This window comes from Nerophis ophidion, linkage group LG20, assembly GCF_033978795.1.
Source record: "Nerophis ophidion isolate RoL-2023_Sa linkage group LG20, RoL_Noph_v1.0, whole genome shotgun sequence".
In the NCBI taxonomy this organism is placed as follows: Eukaryota; Metazoa; Chordata; class Actinopteri; order Syngnathiformes; family Syngnathidae; genus Nerophis; species Nerophis ophidion.
Genome location: NC_084630.1, coordinates 43,749,270 through 43,776,832, shown reverse-complemented (window position 1 = coordinate 43,776,832; position 27,563 = coordinate 43,749,270). Strand labels below are relative to the sequence as shown.

General features: G+C 41.6%; 1 protein-coding gene across 1 annotated transcript in view; it reads left to right on the top strand.

Moving 5' to 3' along the window:
• Window positions 1-27,563, top strand: part of pkd1a (polycystic kidney disease 1a) — a 204,385-nt gene that overhangs the window by 116,727 nt on the left and 60,095 nt on the right. Inside the window, exons 24-34 of the mRNA XM_061881321.1 lie at window positions 2,248-2,400; window positions 3,605-3,745; window positions 4,167-4,488; window positions 9,387-9,603; window positions 11,660-11,819; window positions 16,766-16,918; window positions 17,007-17,151; window positions 21,489-21,818; window positions 21,912-22,000; window positions 22,111-22,423; window positions 27,360-27,537. Coding sequence (XP_061737305.1) covers window positions 2,248-2,400; window positions 3,605-3,745; window positions 4,167-4,488; window positions 9,387-9,603; window positions 11,660-11,819; window positions 16,766-16,918; window positions 17,007-17,151; window positions 21,489-21,818; window positions 21,912-22,000; window positions 22,111-22,423; window positions 27,360-27,537 — 2,201 coding nt within the window. The remainder of the gene's footprint in view (window positions 1-2,247; window positions 2,401-3,604; window positions 3,746-4,166; window positions 4,489-9,386; window positions 9,604-11,659; window positions 11,820-16,765; window positions 16,919-17,006; window positions 17,152-21,488; window positions 21,819-21,911; window positions 22,001-22,110; window positions 22,424-27,359; window positions 27,538-27,563) is intronic.

The window sequence follows — 27,563 nt, the reverse complement described above, 5'->3', positions numbered from 1 at the left end:
TAAGTGTTTGTTTTATTATGATTTATTATGACTAATTTGTGTGTCTAGCACCTAGTAATGTTGCTGAATCTGGAGTGTTTCAATAAAGCTGCATCCCTTTCGCACTCGGTTTGTAAAACGTATTGCTCATCTACTTTGTGTTCAGGCTCAAAAATATAAAATTCTGGATCATCCATCCATCCATCCATCCATCCATCTTCTTCTGGTTATCCGGGGTCAGGTCGCAGGGGCAGCAGCTTAAGCAGGGAAGCCAAGACTTCCCTCTCCCCAGCCACTTCGTCCAGCTTAATTTTTTCCCTCAGAAATTGTTATTGGCTCTTACAAAGTCTGCGTGATTAGCATTGTTGATAGGTAGGAGGATCTGTGGTTCCTCCTGCCACGAACACGTGACTGGCTTGCTCATTATCCTCTCAAAAAGACTGTTAAATTTTGCTAACATTCAAAGATTAACATCAATACAAATGCCCCATCGAATCCTAAATAACGCTGCACCAGCGCCACTTAAGCACTTTGTCCAGTATACATCTGCTGTGACAACTAGAAACACACGAGCCTCCACCAGGGGTAGTGTAGCGTACCCAGATGTAAAACATATTTTGCACAATCAGCCTTTTCATATAAAGCGGTAAAGGAATTGGACGACCTCGCGACAAACTTGAAAAGTCTAACAGATTTCTTTTCATTCACAATTGAAGTTAAAAAGTGACTTTGGAGCAATCAAAGTTGCTCACTGAGGTGGACACTATGTTTGACATGTCAACTTAATGTGTATTATATTTATGCATGAGAACATTTTGTTGTAAGATGTGCGGTGTGTCTGTTAAAATCATGGTTGTTTTTACAAATGATGACAGAGCATGTATTGTCTGTGTTTGATGATGTAAATGAGGTGTGGTTGTATTGTCAATGAAAGGACATTTTATGACTTTTCTTCATTTGATTACATGCTATAGTATGAATTTATTGTTATAATTTTATTGCATGATTTTTGTATCTCCTTGATTTAAGTAACCAGGGACTGCAGATGGAAATGAGCTATTCGGGGACGGCGTGGCGCAGTGGGAGAGTGTCCGTGCGCAGCCCGAGGGTCACTGGTTCAAATCCCACCTAGAACCAACCAACTTGTCATGTCCGTTGTGTCCTGAGCAAGACACTTCACCCTTGCTCCTGATGGGTGCTGGTTGGCGCCTTGCATGGCAGCTCCCTCCATCAGTGTGTGAATGTGTGTGTGAATGGGTAAATGTGGAAGTAGTGTCAAAGCGCTTTGAGTACCTTGAAGGTAGAAAAGCGCTATACAAGTACAACCAATTTATCATTTATCATTTATTCAGCTGTAATCTGGTACAGAACATATCTGTCTTTGATCCTAATGTTTCTGTGCATTGTCCCTTCAAATAAAGACTAAACTAAACTACAGAGCTCGGAAATCTCTGTGAGATTAAAATATTATTATTATCATATCTATTTACTCGCAACTTCTGTAAGTCTTCTGGTGTCATAAATCAGATATACATAATAATACCGGTAGCTTAAATATGGAGGCAACTTGTTTTTCCATTATTCTGGTACATTAATCAAGCGAAAATGTAAAAGTTCCACGAAAAAACATATTTGACACTGAATTCATAAGACGTACTCTAGTTCGATACTCCTTTTTGTGCTGTGGAAAAGTTATATAATGCTCATCTGGTTGTAAGCACTAAATGAAGTGAAGAGGAATTTACATGTTTGGGACACGTTGCAAGTTTTTGTGTTTGGCTGTAGAGCCTGTGTGAAATCATTTACTGTTTTTCACACTCGCCACGTCTGGATAGGAGTGTATTCTCTCAGTAGACCACAAAATAAGACCCAGTAGGATGGGTGTGTCCAACGCATGTGTGTGTGTGTATAAATGTGTGTGCGTGCTGCCGTTCTAAAGAGGCAGGCATTGGGTTATGCAACTGTTAAATGATCAACTAAGCCTTTCACAGCTGGCACTTGGCTCCCCACCCTGACATTTACACTTCAGTCACACAGAGTGAAGAGTCTCGGATCATTGACGTTCTGCGCAGTGATGCTTTTAATACTGATTCATTCCAAATGACAACGTCTCCGTCTTGCCACACTTTATAAGACTTCATCATAAATGTTGTTGACTTCTTTCTCCTGTGTGACTACACTCTGTAATCATTCGTTGATAGAGTTGCATACAATCGTAACAGTTTTTTGAACACTGACTTAAATTTACACCCTAATCTCTTGTTGCAGGGCCCCGAGCACTGCTCCAGCCTAAACTTTGGGTTGGGCTCCAGTGGTCCCGTACTGGGAATCTCTGGCGATGAGTTGGAGGCAGATGTAGAATATACTTTCAAACTGGCTATAAGCAAAGATGGAATGACTCCAGAATCCACCACACAAACTGTGAGTGTACAGTGAACCCCCTGGAACTTCTGAAAACATATTCCCAGTTGGTGGTTTTTGCTGTAAAGCAAAGCTTCCATCCTTTAAAAGTTAACGGCCAATAATGAAAAGCCAGGTTATTAATGTCAGTCTCAAAATTATAAAGCAATGAAGGTTAACGGAGCAGACTGTGTATCTAATATGTTTGCGTACAGTCTATTGTAGATTTTGAGATGTAGTCAATTTAAAAAAGGACAAAACATATTAATAAACATTTGACATGTAAATAAATATATGAGCTCATAACCAATGGCTACCGGTAATTTTACATCTCCAGTCTCTCTGCAAGTTGAGGTTAAAATTCAGACAAGCATACTCACGATTTAGTACACAGATTAAAAGAGATTTATGATGATTGTGATATACAGTTTGAAAACTTCCTTGTGGCCTACATATTATATATTAGATATGCTTAGTGTACATTTTGCTGCACAGTCACATTTATAATCCGTTTTTTGAGGCTGCCTGCAAGATGTTCCATTTTGAAATCGTTCCTAGAATTCAAATGATACTTTGGTCAAATTTGGAATTGCCACAAAACTCATTTTAAGATACCCAACAAATGTCTGTGCTATCCCCCAATTCTCCACGTTTCATGTGTCAGGTATATCGCAACGAATGGGTCCATATGAATCCCCTTCCTATTGTACTTTTTTTTTCTTGGACACAGGAAATAGCTGGGGTTAAAGTAATATTTGATTGCTTTTTTTTGCAGCTGTGTCCTTTTTACATCTATTGTCTTACTTTGTGCATATGTTTAAAAACACAGGTATTTTCTCATGTGAGTCATGTATCATCAAGGCATCTTGACAATTACAAAAGAGCAATGATCAAGTGTGTGCAGTTCTGTTTAACTAAACACAAGTTTGTCTACTTAGAATAATGAATTTGTTCACTGAAAAAGAAGAGATGCTTGTAAAAAAAAAATTGTTGAGCTAATGTTGGAAAATGTTAGTCATTATTACACGTGGATTGTCAAAGCTTTGTTTTAAATCTCCTGATAAAAATCGCCATATGGAATTTAAGGTAGTAAAGCTGTGGCTATAAAAATGTTCAAAGAAAAATGAGCAAAATAATACTATAAAATATCATATTGTGACCTGCACTTCATTTTCCAACCCATTTACAGCTGTGCAAATGTTTGATGTTTGTGTATCTTCTGCAGGTGCTCGTCCAGAGCGGCCACATCCCTATGGTATATCTGGAGTGTGTGTCCTGTAGGGCCCAGTCCATCTACGAAGTCAGCCAGAACTCGTATGTGTACCTCAAAGGAACCTGCACAAACTGCCAGGGCTTTCATCGCGGGGTAAACACACACAAACCACTCTGGGACACACAATCAATTTTAACTCCCACTATGACTGAGAGGTGAGGTCAATGTTCCACACAGACACCAATGAGATCATTATTTCCAGAGTCTTCCTCCTACTCTCCCTCCATCTTCTGTTACTTTTATGGTGCAGGTATTAGTAAGTGGGTATGAGACTGAGGTCATTGTCAAGTGGAGCCAGGGAGAATAAGTAATGTCTAAAAACAGAAAAACAGTCTAAGTAGTTGACTCATTTGGTGCTCAAGTGTGTCTACCAGCTGGATGTGTTTATGTAGGATAGCAGAAGTATTGAGACTTCTTGTCTCATGTGGATAGAATGAAAGTTGGAACAATGGAAAATGATCTGTACTCCAACGTGACCCTTGCATTTTCAAACAACTCTCTGTTTCCTTTTCAGAGATGGACTGCTGTAACTTCGCAGAACGAGACCCTGATCCTGGACTCCTCCTCGACGACAACAGGGAGTGACGGCATGAATCTAGTGCTGCGACAGGGTGTCCTTCTCCATGGAGACTCCTACATCTTCACCCTGCATGTAACCGATGACACGCTGGACGACGACGGCGCCGCCTCCATTACCCTGCACCACAACATGCCGCCGGCTGGTGGGGAGTGTCACCTGAGAGCGGGAGGGGAGGCGGAAAGGAATAACGGTGATGTAGACGGTGAAGGTTGGAGGATTCGAACACTGCTGGAGAGAGTACACTTCAACTGCTCAGGTACGGTATACTATTGATACACAAATATCACTAATCTTTTCATTCATCATTAACTAAAGAAGACATTTTGACTTGCCAGATGCAAGGTTGGATGTGTTTAGTGTAGAACAGGGCTATTCAAATTGTCCAGGGGCCAAATACAGACCAGGAATGACACCATACCAACTTCCAGCTTCAGTTTAAAACTTGGAAGACAATTACGGTTGCAGCAAATTCCCCAACAAATTATTTTGTTCAACTTTTTTAGTTATACTAGTGTTAGTGCGTCTGCCTCACAATACGAAGTTCCTGCAGTCCTGGGTTCAAATCCAGGCTCGGGATCTTTCTGTGTGGAGTTTGCATGTTCTCCCCGTGAATGCGTGGGTTCCCTCCGGGTACTCCGGCTTCCTCCCACTTCCAAAGACATGCACCTGGGGATAGGTTGATTGGCAACACTAAATGGTCCCTAGTGTGTGAATGTGAGTGTGAATGTTGTCTGTCTATCTGTGTTGGCCCTGCGATGAGGTGGTGACTTGTCCAGGGTGTACCCTGCCTTCCGCCCGATTGTAGCTGAGATAGGCGCCAGCGCCCCCCGCGACCCTGAAAGGGAATAAGTGGTAGAAAATGGATGGATGGATAGTGGTGTTCCACAAGGTTCCCTTTTAGGTCCTCTCTTTTTCAACATTTGGGCTATTCGACTGGCAATTTCAGTTCAAAGAACTTGTGAGAGACTCACAATTTTTGTGAAAATTCTTAAAAACAATAGTGTTGTCACAGAGATAATCTTTGACTAGCTTTTTTTACAGAAGGTTTTTAGAGTGGAACTTCACTTTTTTGGGAATTTTGCATATCATTCACAATCCTTATGGAAGACAAAAACCCATATGTTTTTATTTTTTAAAGCATTATAAATATTAAATACCGTATATGCGATCAAAAGTCCATTTACCATGGAGCCTATGGGAATTGCTCTCTTCAGCCTATAAAACCCCTAAAAATATCCAATCACCTCGACTTAGGATTTATATACATCGATCAATCAAAGTTTATTTATATAGCCCTTAATCACAGTGTCTCAAAGGGCTGCAAAAGCCAAAACGACATCCTCGGCTCAGATCCTACATCAGGGCAACCAAAAAATGATGTAATTATATGTGTAACGTGGTAACAGGCACATATATAATCACATTTAATATTTATGTAATTTGCTCACTTTAAGCATACACCACGCATTAATTTCAAAAACTTATCACTACTTTCGCGTTTTGTTTTTTTTAAACATCACTGCAAACTTCATGAGAGACAACACACGTAATATTACATCATCCACTGTACAATGTCTGCTGTCAATAGGATGCCAACTGCTAGGCGGGGATGGGCAGCAACAAGCTACATGTAACTAAACTACATTTTCCAGTAGCTTGGCGGTAGATTAGCTACTTTTTTAACAAGGAGCTTTTCTTGTAACTTTTCTACTTTTACTGCCATGTAGCAAGGTATCAAAGCTACAATCTGCAAAGACGGAAAATGGACTACAAAACCAGGCTAAAAAATATGGAGAAAATACAATGACCTTGATGAACGAGGGCATCCAAACATTCGGAGAAATGGCATGAGGATTGGTTGGTGTCCGTATGATGAGTCACAATTGGCTAAGGTTAGGGTAAACATTACAGACTGGCCAATCAGAAGCAAGATAAGGCAGGTCATCAAAATGAGTAAGAAAAAAAATCATAACAGACACGCACTCATGTCACATGACGACGAGGGAGTCAGAGACAGAGGGATGCTTCAACCTGACTACTCCAAAAAAAAAAAAATACTTATAAATGGCCAAGGGAATTATATCTCGCAAACTAGATTTTTTCCTTTAGTAATGAAGATAATGTACAGGAAACCCACTATAATGTGTGTCGTTAGCCGTATTTAGACAAATGTATGCATGTAGAAAAAAACAATGGCCAAAACCTTAGTGTTTAGTTTTTTACTCCGTAAACCAAAATCATAAAAAAGCTCTCTTCAGCTAAGACGTCCAACACACATTTAGAAACACACATTTAGGTGAATTAAGTTTATGAAAGGTTTTACTGCGCGCAACCATTATCAACCGTTACCAAAAAAACACACAAGTCATTGTTTTTTTAATCAAGATATAGATAGATGCTGTTTTTTTTTACTGCAGGTAAAAAAAATTAATAACATTATAGGGGCCCCGCCATCAGTGTGTGAATGTGTGTGTGAATGGGTGAATGTGGAAATACTGTCAAAGCGCTTTGGGCTCCTTAAAAAGGGGTAGAAAAGCGCTATACAAGTACAACCATAAACCTCACGAAGACAAGAGGGGGAAACCAAGCGTCTTTTGTGTTGTTCTCGCCATTTCTGAATGGCTGTGAAAGTGTACAAATTTTCTGGAATACGTGCTCTTCCTTCTTCTATCAAGGTGAGAGGCATGATTTATGATCTACAATATCAATCAATCAATCAATGTTTATTTATATAGCCCCAAATCACAAATGTCTCAAAGGACTGCACAAATCATTACGACTACAACATCCTCGGAAGAACCCACAAAAGGGCAAGGAAAACTCACACCCAGTGGGCAGGGAGAATTCACATCCAGTGGGACGCCAGTGACAATGCTGACTATGAGAAACCTTGGAGAGGACCTCAGATGTGGGCAACCCCCCCCCCCCCCTCTAGGGGACCGAAAGCAATGGATGTCGAGCGGGTCTAACATGATACTGTGAAAGTTCAATCCATAGTGGCTCCAAGACAGCAGTGAGAGTCCCGTCCACAGGAAACCATCTCAAGCGGATCAGCAGCGTAGAGATGTCCCCAACCGATACAGGCGAGCGGTCCATCCTGGGTCCCGACGAGCGGTCCATCCTGGGTCTCGACTCTGGACAGTCAGTACTTCATCCATGGTCATCGGACCGGACCCCCTCCACAAGGGAGGGGGGGACATAGGAGAAAGAAAAGAAGCGGAAGATCAACTGGTCTAAAAAGGAGGTCTATTTAAAGGCTAGAGTATACAGATGAGTTTTAAGATGAGACTTAAATGCTTCTACTGAGGTAGCATCTCGAACTGTTACCGGGAGGGCATTCCAGAGTACTGGAGCCCGAACGGAAAACGCTCTATAGCCCGCAGACTTTTTTTGAGCTCTAGGAATCACTAATAAGCCGGAGTCTTTTGAACGCAGATTTCTTGCCGGGACATATGGTACAATACAATCGGCAAGATAGGCTGGAGCTAGACCGTGTAGTATTTTATACGTAAGTAGTAAAACCTTAAAGTCACATCTTAAGTGCACAGGAAGCCAGTGCAGGTGAGCCAGTACAGGTATATATGTATGTATATATGTATATAAAGGTATATACAGTATAGGTATATATGTATATAAAGGTATATACAGTATAGGTATATATGTATGTATATATGTATATAAAGGTATATACAGTATAGGTATATATGTATGTATATATGTATATAAAGGTATATACAGTACAGGCGTAATGTGATCAAACTTTCTTGTTCTTGTCAAAAGTCTAGCAGCCGCATTTTGTACCAACTGTAATCTTTTAATGCTAGACATGGGGAGACCCGAAAATAATACGTTACAGTAATCGAGACGAGACGTAACAAACGCATGGATAATGATCTCGGCGTCTTTAGTGGATAAACTCCCAGGGCGCAAGGAAGTGATGAAACAGCTCACCAGTCAATCATGTCAAAATAAACACACAAACTCATGATCATGGCATTTGCTCTGTTAGCACTTATAATAACAATATCGCTAATACTTAGTTAATATGTAATAAGCGGTAGAAAATGGATGGAAATTTAAATGTAGTATTGTTGGCTCCACTGTAAGCAGATTTTTTTTAACGTTTATTTACGAGTAGGAATGCAAAAAAAACGTACATCCATCGTCATGTCTTTCCTAATGATTGTGAACGATAGACAACATTTTTAAAAATAGTGCAGTCTCCCTTTAAAATTATCAGGGTGTTCCTCTAACTCTGACGAAATAAATAGAGCAAAACCAATTCTGCTGTCGAGGACGCTGGTTCCCCGGAATATACAAAATAAGACTAATAGTGAGCAAAATAAGACTGATAGTGAGAAGAGAAGTCTGGCCCCCCCGGTCCTTAGCTTCCTGAAAAAGTGGCACCCAAAACTGTTTAACTGAATATACCTAATGTAGAAACACTTGAGAGCTCTTCGACTGTTTTTATGAAGTTGTTTCTAGAAGCATTTAAGTCTCATCTTAAAACTCATCTGTATACTCTAGCCTTTAAATAGACCTTTTTAGACCAGTTGATCTGCCGCTTCTTTTCTTTCTCCTATGTCCCCCCCTCCCTTGTGGAGGGGGTCCGGTCCGATGACCATGGATGAAGTACTGACTGTCCAGAGTCGAGACCCAGGATGGACCGCTCGTCGGGACCCAGGATGGACCGCTCGCCTGTATCGGTTGGGGACATCTCTACGCTGCTGATCCGCTTGAGATGGTTTCCTGTGGACGGGACTCTCACTGCTGTCTTGGAGCCACTATGGATTGAACTTTCACAGTATCATGTTAGACCCGCTCGACATCCATTGCTTTCGGTCCCCTAGAAGGGGGGGGTTGCCCACATCTGAGGTCCTCTCCAAGGTTTCTCATAGTCAGCATTGTCGCTGGCGTCCCACTGAATGTGAATTCTCCCTGCCCACTGGGTGTGAGTTTTCCTTGCCCTTTTGTGGGTTCTTCCGAGGATGTTGTAGTCGTAATGATTTGTGCAGTCCTTTGAGACATTTGTGATTTGGGGCTATATAAATAAACATTGATTGATTGAATGTGAATTCTGTCTATATTTTCCTACATTTTTGACAATTTATTTAAACATCTCCTGCTAACATCCTCCTTCCTGCTCTCCTCCAGGATACAGAGATCGGGGCATCTCAGAGACACCTTTACTCTACAGTCTGTTGGTGACACGCTGCAGAGAAGACTACTGCGAAGAGTTCTGCGTGTACAAAGGCAGCAGTCCGGAGCATTCTGCCTTTCTTCCGCCAGGCTTCAGCTCGGCCCGACACCGTGTTGCTGTTTCCATCACAGTAGAGGACCTTCAGGGTGGAGCAATCACTGCCCTTAACAAGTAATTATTTGATATTCTTTAAGGGGACTGTCATTTTTTTTAATTTTGCACAACGTTCACAATCTTTATGAGAGACAAAAAGACAGATTTTTTTTTTTGAAAGCATTATAACTCATAAATAAACAGAAATAAAAATCTGCTTGCAATTGAGTTATTTGGAGGTCCTCTATTTCGCCCATAAAGCCCTTTAAGTAACCATCCAAAAAATTACACAATACTCCGATTTTTTTTTTCCCACCTGAATTTTAATCAAGTATTATTAATATTGTTGTTATAAGTTTTAACGCAGACAAACTATATTTAGCGGAACATTGTCACAAAGAGCAGACAAGCTTGTTGCTGCTACAGCAAAAAACTTGTTTACACTTTATCACCTCAGATATTCAAAGCTTATTCTAGATCCTAAATAATGCCTCTCACCTTGATAGTAGAAGGATAAGGACATAATCCAACAAGTTGGTCAACTTTGGCATTCAATTTAGACCCAGAAATGGCGAGAAAAACACAAAAATATGCTAAGTTCCACCACGCTTTGTTTTTCGCAAGGATTATGAGTCATTCTTCATCTAAACGGGAATATAACAACATCCTAACAATTGGCAGACATTTTACGGTAAATTATGTTTTATTATGTTTGTTGGCTCTCATGAAGTTTGCAGTGAGTAGTAATCAGTGATGTTGTCGAAGGAAAAAGCAAAGGTTGAGTTGCATTTTTTTTTTTAATGAATGCGCTGCCGCATGCTCAAAATGATCAAAATACGTAAATATTACATGTTATAAATGTGCATGTTACTACATTACATATATACTTACAGCATGTATATAAAACCTAGATGGAGGTGTTTGGATGTTTTTAAAGGATTTATAGGCAGAATAGAGCGACTCCCATAGGCTCCACTTTAAGCAGATTTTTGATCGCATTTATTTATTCATAAGAATTCATCAAAAAAAGGAAAACATACATGTTCTTCTTGCACAACATTCACAATCTTTATGAGAGACAAAAAGACAGTTTTTTTTTTTGAAAGCATTATAACTCATAAATAAACAGAAATAAGAATCTGCTTGCAATTCAGTTATTTGGAGGTCCTCTATTTCGCCCATAAAGCCCTTTAAGTAACCATCCAAAAAATTACACAATACTCCGATTTTTTTTTTCCCACCTGAATTTTAATCAAGTATTATTAATATTGTTATTATAAGTTTTAACGCAGACAAACTATATTTAGCGGAACATTGTCACAAAGAGCAGACAAGCTTGTTGCTGCTACAGCAAAAAACTTGTTTACACTTTATCACCTCAGATATTCAAAGCTTATTCTAGATCCTAAATCATGCCTCTCACCTTGATAGTAGAAGGATCAGGACATAATCCAACAAGTTGGTCAACTTTGGCATTCAATTTAGACCCAGAAATGGCGAGAAAAACACAAAAATATGCTAAGTTCCACCACGCTTTGTTTTTCGCAAGGATTATGAGTCATTCTTCATCTAAACGGGAATATAACAACATCCTAGCAATTGGCAGACATTTTACGGTAAATTATGTTTTATTATATTAGTTGGCTCTCATGAAGTTTGCAGTGAGTAGTAATCAGTGATGTTGTCGAAGGAAAAAGCAAAGGTTGAGTTGCATTTTTTTTTTTTAATGAATGCGCTGCCGCATGCTCAAAATGATCAAAATACGTAAATATTACATGTTATAAATGTGCATGTTACTACATTACATATATACTTACAGCATGTATATAAAACCTAGATGGAGGTGTTTGGATGTTTTTTAAAGGATTTATAGGCCGAATAGAGCGACTCCCATAGGCTCCACTGTAAGCAGATTTTTGATCGCATTTATTTATTCATAAGAATTCATCAAAAAAAGGAAAACATACATGTTTTCCTTGTCCTACATAAGGATTGTGAACGATAACCAAAATTCCAAAAAAGTGCAGATCCCCTTTAAGGGCATTGTTATCCATATACTCATATTTAGAACATATATGACCATCAATAAATGATGAATAAAATAGCATTATCTACAGTAAAACTTTGTGCACAGATCCATTGAGGTGGAGCTGCCAGATCCACCATCTGAGTACACAAGTCTTCCTCACTGGCTGGCAGAGCTGACTGACAGCAAACTGAAACAACTGCTGGAGCAAGGAGATTCACAACAAGTCAGGCAGTTATCCTTGGCTCTTATAACTGTCCTAAATGAGGTAGGAAAAACTTTGTGTGCATTGTGTTGACTATTACAGTCGTCATCATTTATGTCTTCTTTAAAACGTCTTTAATTTTTTCAAATTCCTATTGCTTTTGTTCCTTTCTGACACCTTCACAGTACCGCAATTGAGTTTATTCAGTCTTTGATGTTGGTAGTTCATGTTGCTCTGGGCCGTCCTTGTCCTCTCTTTTCATCTATTTTCAATCAATCAATCAATCAATGTTTATTTATATAGCCCCAAATCACAAATGTCTCAAAGGACTGCACAAATCATTACGACTACAACATCCTCGGAAGAACCCACAAAAGGGCAAGGATAACTCACACTCAGTGGGCAGGGAGAATTCACATCCAGTGGGACGCCAGTGACAATGCTGACTATGAGAAACCTTGGAGAGGACCTCAGATGTGGGCAACCCCCCCTCTCTAGGGGACCGAAAGCAATGGATGTCGAGCGGGTCTAACATGATACTGTGAAAGTTCAATCCATAGTGGCTCCAACACAGCCGCGAGAGTTCAGTTCAAGCGGATCCAAGACCGCAGCGAGAGTCCCGTCCACAGGAAACCATCTCAAGCGGATCAGCAGCGTAGAGACGTCCCCAACCGATACAGGCGAGCGGTCCATCCTGGGTCCCGACGAGCGGTCCATCCTGGGTCTCGACTCTGGACAGCCAGTACTTCATCCATGGTCATCGGACCGGACCCCCTCCACAAGGGAGGGGGGGACATAGGAGAAAGAAAAGAAGCGGCAGATCAACTGGTCTAAAAAGGAGGTCTATTTTGCCTCCCTTTCAGCGGCCATTTATACCACCTTTTTGTTTGCATGGCCAAAATATTTAACTTTTTGTTTTTCAATTGTGTTAAGTAATAGTTTATTACAATTCATCATTTTCGAAAATGTGTTTGTTTTGAAATCCGTCCATGACACATGTAACATTTTTTTCATTGTGACTTAAAACATTTGTATGCACATATTGCATTTCAAACCTTTAGTATATCATCATATTGAATTAAAATATGGATTAGATAAAAGGAAGACGTCAAACAATGTACTAATATGATGCAGTTTAAAAAAACTGTTCCAACTCTAAGTGTTTACAAAGTACAAAAAAGAAGGTTCATGATAAACATTTTCAACTTATTAATAATTTTAATCATCTCACTATTTGAAATAAAACTTACTTCACTATTTATTTATTATATTTTTTTCTGAATTGTAGCATTTATGGAGTAAATTGTGAACTAATTAAGAACAGGAAGTGAACAAAAGTGTTCGCAATTGCTATGAAACGGAAAAGGGCTTGGATGAAATAGGGACTGCTTTTTCCTAATCCTTTTTGAACATGTTAAATAGAAAAACTGAAAATTGTAATGTATAATGTTGTAATTGTATGCATGTTCGAAATAAACTCTAACCATAAACGTAACCATAAAACCAAAGCGAAAAAGTTTCCAATTTTTGTTTCAAATAAGGTTGAACTATTACTGTCCAGGGTGTACAATGCCTTCCGCCCGAATGCAGCTGAGATAGGCTCCAGCACCCCCCCGCCATCCCGAAACGGACAAGCGGTAGGAAATGGATGGGTACAGGTTTAAGTCTCTGTTGGTGTGTAAAGGGAAAAACATAAAAGTTACAATTTCTGTTTGGATCCGAGAGAGGAGGATGCAGTCAGTCATTGTCTGATTTGCATAATTGGCAATGAGGCATGGAAGCAAAACAGAAACAAAAATTCAACAAATATTTTTATAAATTAAAAATTAACTGTTACAACTGTACATTTTTGGGCACCACATGATTCGATTTGATTCTTGGGAATCTGTTGTCGATTCAAAATCACAACTTTTTTTTATAATGTTGGGTGCCAGTTCTATAATGAACTTCATTCCTCCATAAAACAAATAAACAGCTGTAATACATTTGTATATTACTTAAAGAACTGACTTTGTTTGATAAAATCATACTCAAACATTTATTAAATTAGGACAGATTTTGAAAAAAAAAAAAAATACATATCTTTTTTAATTTTTCAAATAAATTTTAGATTGTTTTTTTTGCGATTAAGAATTGTTACAAATAAAAGTCGTGAGTTGGAAAAAAAATGTTTGGACACCCCTAATGACTGTATTCTGTCACTCTTTTTGTGCTTCTTTTTGTCACGGCTGTGAGTGTTTGCTAGGGCGAGGGGTCAAAGTAAGACCCGCTAATCTTTGAGAAGAGTGATGCATGCTTAAAGGGGATCTATGATGAATTTAGTCTTTACTGACTTTGAAATGTTGTTACGATGGATATTCATGTTATACAATACCAAAGTGTCAACCCATAAGGTTGAAGCAATTTGGCGTGAGCATGCACACAGTTTTGGATCCCTCTGCTCCAGGTAGGAAACACAAAAAAAAGTTCTAATGAAATATTAAGAAAATATTAAATATTAAGACCATAATAACATTTTTTTTTTTTTTATTAAATGTGCTTTTTATGATGGTATCCTTACATCACACTCAAATTTATAAGCGCAGGCCTAAATTTTACCGCATGCCTTTGGTAAACGCCGGAGTGAGAAGAGGTTGTAAATTAATAAGCGCCCCGGCGGCAATTAAAGGAAATACGGTACACCAGCAGATACATTATATGGACATATAATAATATTTACTATTTTTAAGATACCAGGTTTTTACTGTTGTTTGCTCAGGTAGGAACAATGAAAGGGGCGGCGTGGCGCAGTGGAAGGGTGGCCGTGCGCAACCCGAGGGTCCCTGGTTCAATCCCCACCTCCTACCAACTTCGTCACGTCCGTTGTGTCCTGAGCAAGACACTTCACCCTTGCTCCTGATGGGTGCTGGTTAGCGCCTTGCATGGCAGCTCCCTCCATCAGTGTGTGAATGTGTGTGTGAATGGGTAAATGTGGAAGTAGTGTCAAAGCACTTTGAGTACCTTGAAGGTAGAAAAGCGCTATACAAGTACAACCCATTTATTATTTATTTATTTATATTATTGTTCACCCAAAGATGGCATGTTCATAATAACACAGAAGTGCGACAGGCAGTTACAAAAAACACATTTTTCTATACAGTCTGAATCGATTAGCAACCGTGCAGGTGTATCTAATGTTGTGACCGGGTGAATCTATATAATGTTTATGAAGTTTTGTTTATTTTTAACCATGTCTGAAAAAAGAATAGCGGTGACGACTTCAAGATATATATTTTAATACTGTACATTTTTTTAAAGATACATCAAGAAATCAATGGAAGATTATTTATTTAGCCCTTAACCACATATGTCTCAAAGGGCTGCAGAAGCCACAACGACATCCTCGGCTTAGATCCCACATCAGGACAAGGAAAAACTCAACCCAATGGGAACAACGTGAAAGCCTGGAATGGACCACAGATGTAAAACTTTTGGGGCAGGTGGCACATGGTTTCATTTGCAATCCAGTAACGCTTCCACGATCAAACATCTTACAGACTGACTCAAAAGAATGGGTTATAAAAGTGACTCTGGAGCAAAATATATACAAAGTTTCCACTAAATAATATTCAACACATATTCTCTGCACCACAAGGAAGTGTTTTAAAGTCGAGACCCAGGATGGACCGCTCGCCTGTATCGGTTGGGGACATCTCTACGCTGCTGATCCGCTTGAGATGGTTTCCTGTGGACGGGACTCTCGCTGCTGTCTTGGAGCCACTATGGATTGAACTTTCACAGTATCATGTTAGACCCGCTCGACATCCATTGCTTTCGGTCCCCTAGAGGGGGGGGGGTTGCCCACATCTGAGGTCCTCTCCAAGGTTTCTCATAGTCAGCATTGTCACTGGCGTCCCACTGGATGTGAATTCTCCCTGCCCACTGGGTGTGAGTTTTCCTTGCCCTTTTGTGGGTTCTTCCGAGGATGTTGTAGTCGTAATGATTTGTGCAGTCCTTTGAGACATTTGTGATTTGGGGCTATATAAATAAACATTGATTGATTGATTGATAAATGGACATTCATATCATCATATGAGATGGCACTCTCATATGATCTCCGGGTTGGGGAGGAGACCCTGCCCCAAGTGGAGGAGTTCAAGTACCTAGGAGTCTTGTTCACGAGTGGGGGAAGAGTGGATCGTGAGATCGACAGGCGGATCGGTGCGGCGTCTTCAGTAATGCGGACGTTGTATCGATCCGTTGTGGTGAAGAAGGAGCTGAGCCGGAAGGCAAAGCTCTCAATTTACCGGTCGATCTACGTTCCCATCCTCACCTATGGTCATGAGCTTTGGGTCATGACCGAAAGGATAAGATCACGGGTACAAGCGGCCGAAATGAGTTTCCTCCGCCGGGTGGCGGGTCTCTCCCTTAGAGATAGGGTGAGAAGCTCTGCCATCCAGGAGGAACTCAACGTAAAGCTGCTGCTCCTTCACATCGAGAGGAGCCAGATGAAGTGGTTCGGGCATCTGGTCAGGATGCCACCCGAACGCCTCCCTAGGGATGTGTTTAGGGCACGTCCAGCTGGTAGGAGGCCACGGGGAAGACCCAGGACACGTTGGGAAGACTATGTCTCCCGGCTGGCCTGGGAACGCCTCGGGATCCCCCGGGAAGAGCTAGACGAAGTGGCTGGAGATAGGGAAGTCTGGGTTAGGGTTATGTTGTGATAGAGCTGCTCCAGGTGAAATTACAACAGTAATAGTCAACATGTATCGATGTACTGATAACCGTCATCAATTATTGCTGCTGCTGTAATGATTGATAGGAACAATTGACCAATGATTGCACGGACAGTAACTGGGATGCTGGCCAAAAATGTGGGGATTGTGATGATGAAATTCTCGATTATTTGTAAGATCTTGAAAATTGTTCATACCAAAAATCCAAAATGAAATCAAAGATAGATTCCTAATGAATTATTGAGAGTAAGTCAATGTGTGTCAATGCTCATTTCTGCATTTGTGTTGCAACAGTACGAACAGAGCAGGGAATCTACCCGGGTGTCCCTCGCTGAGCGTGTCCATCGAGTCAGAGTCCGCAGCAACATCACCAGGGCTCTGACAGCACTGGACCTGAATTCTGTGAATGACATTCAGCAAACCTCTGCCGCGCTAGCTCAGTGCACGGTGTGTAGGATGCATGTTCTTGGGAATAAAAGAGAACAAATTATAAAAATGAAGGCTAATATTTGTTTGCCGTTTGTATTTTTTTTAGGCGGTGAGTCGGGAGTTCATCTGTGAAGAGTGTCAGAACAGCACTCTGAACAAACTTGAGTCCATGTTAGAGATTCTACAAAATGACACCAAGCAGGGAACGGTCACTCCGACTGAGATAGCGGACAACATCCTGAACATCATGGGTGAGATATCTTTGTCTATGTTTAAAACACATGGTTTTGTCCTAGTTGCGTATACCTCAACATATTTTTTATGCGGCGGGAAAGGTTACATGGTAAATGGGTTCAACTTTTATCGTGGTTTTCTACCTTCAAGGTACTCAACACGCTTTGACGTTATTTCCACATGCACCTATTCACACATTCACACGCTGATGGCTGGAGCTGCCATGCAAGGCCCTAACTACAACCCATCAGGAGCAAGGGTGAAGTGTCTTGCTCAAGGACACAACAGGTGTGATTAGAATTGCAGAAGCTGGGGATTGAACTCGGAAGTTGTTGACACGGCCGCTGTACCAACCGAGCCACGCCGTCCCAAAAAAACTGCACTTTTATGGGGGAATTTTCGTTCACAATTCTTATAAAAGACTAGAAGACAAAAGTTTTTATTTTGTTTGCATTCGATTTTCTAAAAACTGGCTCGTTCTTGGCAGCTGGAAATGCAGCTAATTGCAGCAATCCATTCTGCCTCTAAATTAATTAAAAGTACATCCAAAAACCGTCAAAAATACTTAATTTATGTTCCGTAATCTGTATAATAACCAAGCTGTAGCAACATTGTTATTGGAAGAGCGAACACCGAGGAACTGTTTATCTAGCGTGGTCACACATTGTCTTGCGACGGCATTAGCCGTAAGCTAGCTCTGGAAAGAGGTAAGCTAGCTACGGGAAGGGGTAAACTAGCTTTTGCATCAGCAGCTGAATGCCTTTTGAGTTTGTATTGCACAACACGATGTGATAGGACATCCATCTGTACTGACTGAACAACATGAAGAATCCTATTACGGTATCTGTAAAGTATTAGCCTACATTTAATATTTTTTGTACGCAGCTAGCTCGATATTGTATGTACTGTATTTGTAATAACAAGAATGACGTGTTGCATGTATCATGATCAATATTGTAGTCATTAACTTGATGGACAGTTGTCTGTTTGGTTCAGCTGGCCGGGAAAGTTTTTTTCTTGTTGATTTTAGTAAGCGCTCCATTTATGTTGGCATAGCTTAGCTCCAAGTTTCACATTTACAGTCGAGTCAAGACGACCTCACTCTCTCAGCTGCCGACTGATCCAACGTTTCACCGTCTTCTTGTGCTTGCTTGTATAACCATTAGTTCCTCCTCTGTGTTTTCAGGTTAAAAAAATAAGGTTGCAAATCCTCTTTTTTCAAAAAAAAAAAGTTGCCCTTCTTTGTAGTCAGAGAGAATTTGCATGTTTTCCTCCCACCAGATTTTCTTTGATATTCTATTATACAGGTGAAACTCAGAAAAATTAAATATGGTGTAGAAGTCCATTCATGTCAGCAACTAATTTCAAATGTGAAACTAATCAGTGATATTAACTCATTATATGCAAAATGAGATATGTCAAGCCTTTATTACGATTTTGATGATCTTTGCTTACGCTTTTTGAAACCCTACATTTTCTGACCATTTCAAATCTAAGTTTTCATAAACTGTAAGCAACTATCATCAAAATTATAACCAATAAAGACTTGACATTCCATACTTTGCATGTAATAAGTTAATATCACATGTTTCTAAATGTTACATTCTTGTGTAATTTCCACATTATTATATTTTTTTCAAAAAATATTTATTCATCACATTTATTTATTCTTTTTTTTAAATACTTTTTTTTTATGCAAAGCATGTGACCTCACTGTAGGCTTTTTAAGTTCAAGTTACACAGTTGAGGCTAATACCCCTTTTTTTCTTTTTTTCTAAATAAAAATGGATAAGACATCTGTTAAGGAACTGAATGGTTAAGCAGAATCGAAAGTGGAATCGGAACTGGAAAAATGTTATCAAATCCCGTCCCTAATTAAATATATACTTGCAGTGTGTAAAAATATATATATAAGCATCATTTTGCAAGCGTTTTTGTAATCATCGTTAGAATCCTGAAAAAAAAAATTATTCTGTGTACTTGTCTCATATGGGGAAAAAAAGTACAGTTTCCCTTTAAAGGGGTCATGTAATGCTTTGTGGACTTGGAGAAGGCATTCGACCGTGTCCCTCGGGAAGTCCTGTGGGGAGTGCTCAGAGAGTATGGGGTACCGGACTGTCTTATTGTGGCAGTCCGCTCCCTGTATGATCAGTGTCAGAGCTTGGTCCGCATGGCTGGCAGTAAGTCGAACACGTTTCCAGTGAGGGTTGGACTCCGCCAAGGCTGTCCTTTGTCACCGATTCTGTTCATAACTTTTATGGACAGAATTTCTAGGCGCAGTCAAGGCGTTGAGGGGTTCCGGTTTGGTGACCGCAGGATTAGGTCTCTGCTTTTTGCAGATGATGTGGTCCTGATGGCTTCATCTGACCGGGATCTTCAGCTCTCACTGGATCGGTTCGCAGCCGAGTGTGAAGCGACCGGAATGAGAATCAGCACCTCCAAGTCCGACTCCATGGTTCTCGCCCGGAAAAGGGTGGAGTGCCATCTCCGGGTTGGGGAGGAGACCCTGCCCCAAGTGGAGGAGTTCAAGTACCTAGGAGTCTTGTTCACGAGTGGGGGAAGAGTGGATCGTGAGATCGACAGGCGAATTCGGTGCGGCGTCTTCAGTAATGCGGACGTTGTACCGATCCGTTGTGGTGAAGAAGGAGCTGAGCCGGAAGGCAAAGCTCTCAATTTACCGGTCGATCTACGTTCCCATCCTCACCTATGGTCATGAGCTTTGGGTCATGACCGAAAGGATAAGATCACGGGTACAAGCGGCCCAAATGAGTTTCCTCCGCCGTGTGGCGGGTCTCTCCCTTAGAGATAGGGTGAGAAGCTCTGCCATCCGGGAGGAACTCAAAGTAAAGCCGCTGCTCCTTCACATCGAGAGGAGCCAGATGAGGTGGTTCGGGCATCTGGTCAGGATGCCACCCGAACGCCTCCCTAGGGAGGTGTTTAGGGCACGTCCAACCGGTAGGAGGCCACGGGGAAGACCCAGGACACGTTGGGAAGACTATGTCTCCCGGCTGGCCTGGGAACGCCTCGGGATCCCCCGGGAAGAGCTAGACGAAGTGGCTGGGGAGAGGGAAGTCTGGGTTTCCCTGCTTAGGCTGTTGCCCCCGCGACCCGACCTCGGATAAGCGGAAGATGATGGATGGATGGATGGATGGGGTCATGTAATATTTTTTTTTCCTGCAATTAAAACACTTTCTTTTATCTACATAACATGTATTGTTGGTTGTTTGGTCAAAATTTTACATAGATTATGTTTTACAGACCATCTGCGGTATAGCTTGTTTGGAAGAGTGGCCGTGCCAGCAACTTGAGGGTTGCAGGTTCGATCCTCACTTCTGCCATCCAAGTCACTGCCATTGTGTCCTTGGGCAAGACACTTTACCCACCTGCTCCCAGTGCCACCCACACTGGTTTAAATGTAATTTAGTTATTGGTTTCACTATGTAAAGCGCTTTGAGTCACTAGAGAAAAAGCACTATATAAATATAATTCACTTCACTTCATCTTCAAGAATGCGCTGTTTTGTGGGTGGTCTTATTGACATTTTTCCACTTCGACTGCGTCTTCTCCCCGTCAGCCATGTTTGTAGTTTTTAGCGCTTCCATATGGAGTCTCCTGACAGATATGTTAGAACTATACACTACTTTGTATAAGAAATGGCTTCAGCACAGGACACATGTGCATGTACGAGCCAGTCTGAAACATAACAAGAGGATAGAGAAAAAGAAGGAGCTTATTAACTCCAGCGTGGGACTACAATGTTGGAATTGTGCAAAGCTCTCAGGGTGAAAATTCCAAATGGCTGGTTTGGAGAATATATGAAGGAAGGCAGGATTGTGTAATGAATATCTCCGCAATGCCTCCAAGGTTTGATTTCAAATTTTCGGAAGTTATGCAGATCCCAAATACACTAAAACAGGTACCAATGGATAACAACAGTTGGTTTTGCATAAAAGGTCCCTGACTCCCCTTTAATAAGGCTGTTCTTCCGACTCATGCCAGTCACTCCACGCAGACCGCTAACAGAGCTAATTCCACTCTTGATTGCTGACGTCACTTGTCACTCAATAGGCACCACCTTTTAAAGACGAAAACTGAGAATCACAGATATTACGTTATGCACTCTAATTATAGCAAACATCTCTCAAATGCACATGTCCAATGAAGGGTTTTCAAAAAGTAACGCAATGACTACTTTCCATGGCAACTCATTACATTTGTTAAGGAGTAATTCCGTTATTAACTAATTTACTTTTTGGGGAAAGTGACTATTAATAATAACTTTTTAAAGGTAACTTTTCCAGCACTGTACACTGTAAATTAAAATCTCATCTCCTTTTCTCTTCAAAATCCTAAGGTGATCTGATCCATCAAGTCAGCCAGTCAGCGTCTTATTTTCAACCAGCCTATGTGGATTCCCCATCATTCTTCTCCACCTCCCCATTGTCCTCTTCTGGTTCATACCACGGCAGTATACTGCTGGACCCCTCCCCTTCCTCCTTGGAGCCACACCCACTGCGAGTAGCAGCCAAAGCCTACAGCTTGTCCTCGGTCCTCATGTTGATCCTTATGCATGGCCGCGTCCTCAACGAAGAGCCGCTCGTGCTGAGGGGAGCAGAGATTGCTGCCACGGGAAAACTGGCCGACCCCCAGAGCCTGCTCTGTTACCACGGCAACAGAAGTCCAGGTGGGGTGTTTATTCAGTGTGATGTCCATATTATTCACCTTGCTAACTGAGGAGGATTGCTTAAAGTAGGATTGCCATCATGTCTCCTTTCAGAGTGCCAACGGTTCTCCATCCCCAGAGCGTTCAACAGCAGTCTGGGAAGAGCTGCTGCAGGAAACAGTGTCTTGCAATTGCTCTTTCAGGTAAAAACAGTGAACATGAAGTGTCTCTTGTGTTGACACTCGTTCAAACAGAGTGAATTCTCCAAGGCATTTCCTGACTTGACTCCTGCTATTCTTTGTTTTCTCTCCAGTTGGAGTCCAACCCCTTCCCCTTCAACTATGTAGCCAACTACACTGTCTCCACAGAAGTGGCATCCATGGAGTTTCGTACTGAAAACGGCACCCAGATTCCCATCTCTGGACTGGATGACAGTCTGGCCATCACTGTTGCAATTAACAATGGAAGTGGAGGAGAGCCCAGCACAGATGGTTCCAGTGCAGGAGTGCCCACAGCTGGAGCTGTAAACATAAGCCAGTGTGACTCTGTCATTGTCAGGGTGACCGCAGGGAACACCAACCGACAGGCTGGACTGTTTGTGCAGCTCAACTTCACTTCTTTGGAAGGTGAGTCCGAACACATATTGCATAGACCTCATTGTGTAAACAATTATTACAACACACATGCATCAAAAAAAGCCATATGAAAACAATACATTTGCCTAATTTATAGTCAAGAAACTAACTATTGTTAAACCCGGGCATAATCAAAGCTTGAAGGGTGACCTCAGAATGCAGAGACGGCACAGTAGGTGCAGGTAAAAATGTACTTAACGACATAAAGAAAGGATTGCAGCATGGAGGTGCACAGCACAAATAATAGAAGGTACAATACAGAAAAGCGCAAACAGGCACAAAAAGCACATGACGGTACGTCACAGGAAGCACGTCAAGGTATAAATCAAAAAGCATAATGATTCCAGAGGACGGGGCTGGCCTAAAAGGCATCCTGATTGGCAACAAGAAACTGAAATTAGGCACAGCGAAGTGAGCCAGCACTCAGATTAAGGAACTGAAGGCAAATGGAGGCAAACGGTAAGCCGAAACCAAAATAAAAGCTCTGGACAGTAAATAAAATAAAATATCTGAAACTACTAATAAATGTCATGATAGATCATGACAACAATGTAACATACTTTGGGTCTTGTTCTGTAAAATTCAGCACATTTGCACAATGTGAATGACAGAAATCCCTGGCATGGGCATTTCTCATGAAAACAACAAAATCCTGATCCAGTGTTTCTATCCATCCATCCATCCATCATCTTCCGCTTATCCGAGGTCGGGTCGCGGGGGCAGCAGCCTAAGCAGGGAAGCCCAGACTTCCCTATCTCCAGCCACTTCGTCTAGCTCTTCCCGGGGGATCCCGAGGCGTTCCCAGGCCAGCCGGGAGACATAGTCTTCCCAACGTGTCCTGGGTCTTCCCCGTGGCCTCCTACCGGTTGGACGTGCCCTAAACACCTCCCTAGGGAGGCGTTCGGGTGGCATCCTGACCAGATGCCCGAACCACCTCATCTGGCTCCTCTCGATGTGGAGGAGCAGCGGCTTTACTTTGAGTTCCTCCCGGATGGCAGAGCTTCTCACCCTATCTCTAAGGGAGAGACCCGCCACCCGGCGGAGGAAACTCATTTGGGCCGCTTGTACCCGTGATCTTATCCTTTCGGTCATGACCCAAAGCTCATGACCATAGGTGAGGATGGGAACGTAGATCGACCGGTAAATTGAGAGCTTTGCCTTCCGGCTCAGCTCCTTCTTCACCACAACGGATCGATACAACGTCCGCATTACTGAAGACGCCGCACCGATCCGCCTGTCGATCTCACGATCCACTCTTCCCCCACTCGTGAACAAGACTCCTAGGTACTTGAACTCCTCCACTTGGGGCAGGGTCTCCTCCCCAACCCGGAGATGGCACTCCACCCTTTTCCGGGCGAGAACCATGGACTTGGACTTGGAGGTGCTGATTCTCATTCCGGTTGCTTCACACTCGGCTGCGAACCGATCCAGTGAGAGCTGAAGATCCCGGTCAGATGAAGCCATCAGGACTACATCATCTGCAAAAAGCAGAGACCTAATCCCGTGGCCACCAAACCGGAACCCCTCAACGCCTTGACTGTGCCTAGAAATTCTGTCCATAAAAGTTATGAACAGAATCGGTGACAAAGGACAGCCTTGGCGGAGTCCAACCCTCACTGGAAACGTGTTCGACTTACTGCCAGCAATGCGGACCAAGTTCTGGCACTGATCATACAGGGAGCGGACTGCCACAATAAGACAGTCCGATACCCCATACTCTCTGAGCACTCCCCACAGGACTTCCCGAGGGACACGGTCGAATGCCTTCTCCAAGTCCACAAAGCACATGTAGACTGGTTGGGCAAACTCCCATGCACCCTCAAGAACCCTGCCGAGAGTATAGAGCTGGTCCACAGTTCCACGACCAGGACGAAAACCACACTGTTCCTCCTGAATCCGAGGTTCGACTATCCGGCGAAGCCTCCTCTCCAGTACACCTGAATAAACCTTACCGGTGTTTCTAATCCGTTCATTTTTTGGTGCTGGACAGCCGCAAATAAATTTAGACACCAAAAAATAGATCTGGTGCTACTGCTTTGCTCACAAACACATTATAAAAGAGACCATTTATATTTGTGGATTGTATTTATTTAAAAAGATACAATTATTTTTAAGGAACATTTGACGTGTAAATGGGAGATTTTAGCCAGTCCCTCGGTCTGTGACTGGAGCATGCCGTTACAACTTACAACATGAACTTTTTGCGAAAAGGCAGAAATCCATGGGTACTCGCTGTTCCTGTTGCCTAAATGCCGAAAAACAAACAAGCTCGCAAGTTTGCATGGTTTAGCAATTTACTTGTTATAGCCTGCGTTTGCTCCCCGAGCCACAACGCTGACGGCTTTCTACTTTGTTGCTAATTGTTTTTGGATGATTACAATCCAAATAATTTTAGTTCTGAACCACTTGTAGTTATAGAATCTAAAAAAACTACCTACTTGAGGGTCTAGAGCAGTGGTCCCCAACCACCGGGCCGTGGCCCGGTACCGGGTCGCTGCTCGATTGGTACCGGGACGCAGAAGAATTTTTTATTAATTTATATTTTTTTGTTATTAAAAAAAATGTTTTTTAATTTTTTTAATCTTTGATTTTTAATTAAATCAACGTAAAAAACACAAGCTACTCTTACAATTAGTGCACCAACCCAAAAAGCCTCCCTTTTTCATGAAAAAAAAAAAAAAAAAAAAGAATCTCCCCTACCTCAACCCCTGGGCCGCGGGACAAATTATCAAGTGTTGACCGGTCCGCAGCTACAAAAAGGTTGGGGACCAATGGTCTAGAGCACGAGTGTCAAACTTGTTTTCATCCAGGGTCACATCGCAGTCATGGCTGCCCTCAGAGTGCCGCTTGTAACAGTGAATATAAAATTATAATTGCACAATTGCCTATACATTTGGTTATTTGATTTGTGTATGTACAAAATTGATGGATAACTTGCTTTGAAATCACAAGTCCAGGTAACAAGCAGATATTTAAATATCTATATGTTATAGAATAATTAGGGGTACTAAAAAAATGTTTGATCAAATCCAGATTTTTATTTGTCTCGTGAATTGATTAACGATTTTAAAAAAATCCAATATATTTATACCTATTTTTTAACAATCTAAAAAAAACATTTAATTTACTTGGTGCATGTATATGTCAGACGTCAGCAACCAAAAGGAGGTTTTGTAACATGCAAGCTGTTATGTTAAAGTGTTGTTATCATTATACCAAATAATAAATTGCAAAAAGCAATTTGAATCGGGATTCGTGTTGAATTGAGTATCGATTATGAAGGAAATCCTTACTCCGAGAATTTGAATCGAATGGCAAAGTGCCCAAAGATTCACACCAATGACAATTGAACATTCTTGCATGAGCAGATAATATCAAAGTTTAAAACATATGGAATTTACAGGTTTTTCTGTCAAAATGGAAACAATTAAAACATTTAGTAAGAACGATGAAGTACGCACATTATTTCCAGGCTTTCGCGGGCCACATCAAATAACGTGTCAGGGCGGAGCTGGCCCCCCGGGCCTTTAGTTTGACACGTATGAGTGTTTATTAGTAGCCAACAAGAAGGTATATTTTCGACATGACAAATGTAATCAGAGGTCACAACGCCGGAAACATGTTACCTGAGGGGACGTGGCCATAGGATAGAGTTGCTAAACGGGGAAGGATTTCGGAGTTCTTTGTATGCATGTTATATCAATCAATCAATCAATGTTTACTTATATAGCCCTAAATCACTAGTGTCTCAAAGGGCTGCACAAACCACCACGACATCCTCGGTAGGCCCACATAAGGGCAAGGAAAACTCACACCCAGTGGGACGTCGGTGACAATGATGACTATGAGAACCTTGGAGAGGAGGAAAGCAATGGATGTCGAGCGGGTCTAACATGATACTGTGAAAGTTCAATCCACAATGGATCCAACACAGTCGCGAGAGTCCAGTCCAAAGCGGATCCAACACAGCAGCGAGAGTTCCGTTCACAGCGGAGCCAGCAGGAAACCATCCCAAGCGGAGGCGGATCAGCATCGCAGAGATGTCCCCAGCCGATACACAGGCAAGCAGTACATGGCCACCGGATCGGACCGGACCCCCTCCGCAAGGGAGAGTGGAACATAGAAGAAAAAGAAAAGAAACGGCAGATCAACTGGTCTAAAAAGGGAGTCTATTTAAAGGCTAGAGTATACAAATGAGTTTTAAGGTGAGACTTAAATGCTTCTACTGAGGTGGCATCTCGAACTGTTACCGGGAGGGCATTCCAGAGTACTGGAGCCCGAACGGAAAACGCTCTACAGCCCGCAGACTTTTTTTGGGCTTTGGGAATCACTAATAAGCCGGAGTCCTTTGAACGCAGATTTCTTGCCGGGACATATGGTACAATACAATCAGCAAGATAGGATGGAGCTAGACCGTGTAGTATTTTATACGTAAGTAGTAAAACCTTAAAGTCACATCTTAAGTGCACAGGAAGCCAGTGCAGGTGAGCCAGTACAGAATTTTCCATTACATTTTCAATGACATTAGTAAATGAACTACTTTAAAACAATCTGTGGTATATCACATGGGCAAGGTAAGTGTCAAAAAGACAGCCGAAAGAGAGCACATTGTGCCGATAGATATTTTCCTATTTTTTTCATCAGTTTTCCTCTTTTGTCCTCAAAGGGTTCTCACATGCCTCAACATTATAACAGGATAACCTTTATAAAGGTTGCCGCACACAAAATATCTTTGTTGTTTCTTGGTATTAAGCACAGCAAAAACCAAAAATATTTCTAAATGTTTAGCTAGATCATATACAATATTCCACAATATAGACATAGATCTAATGTATATATTATGCAAATAGCCCTGCTTTGAACCACCTACACATTTTTCTTACATTATTCATGAATGTTGCCAAAAATATTTCCTATCTTTGTTTAGATGCCAGGGAGAGAATGAAAGGAAACGAGGACCATGAGGAGCCATATATTGACGCTTACCTTCATTCACACGAACGGCCTAATGAATTCAACTGCACCGAAAAAAAACACATCACACTCAGTATGACTCAAGGCCAAGATCTTGATCACAAGAAATACACCTTCTTCCTGTCACCTGAGTAAGAAGTCCTCATTTAAGACATAC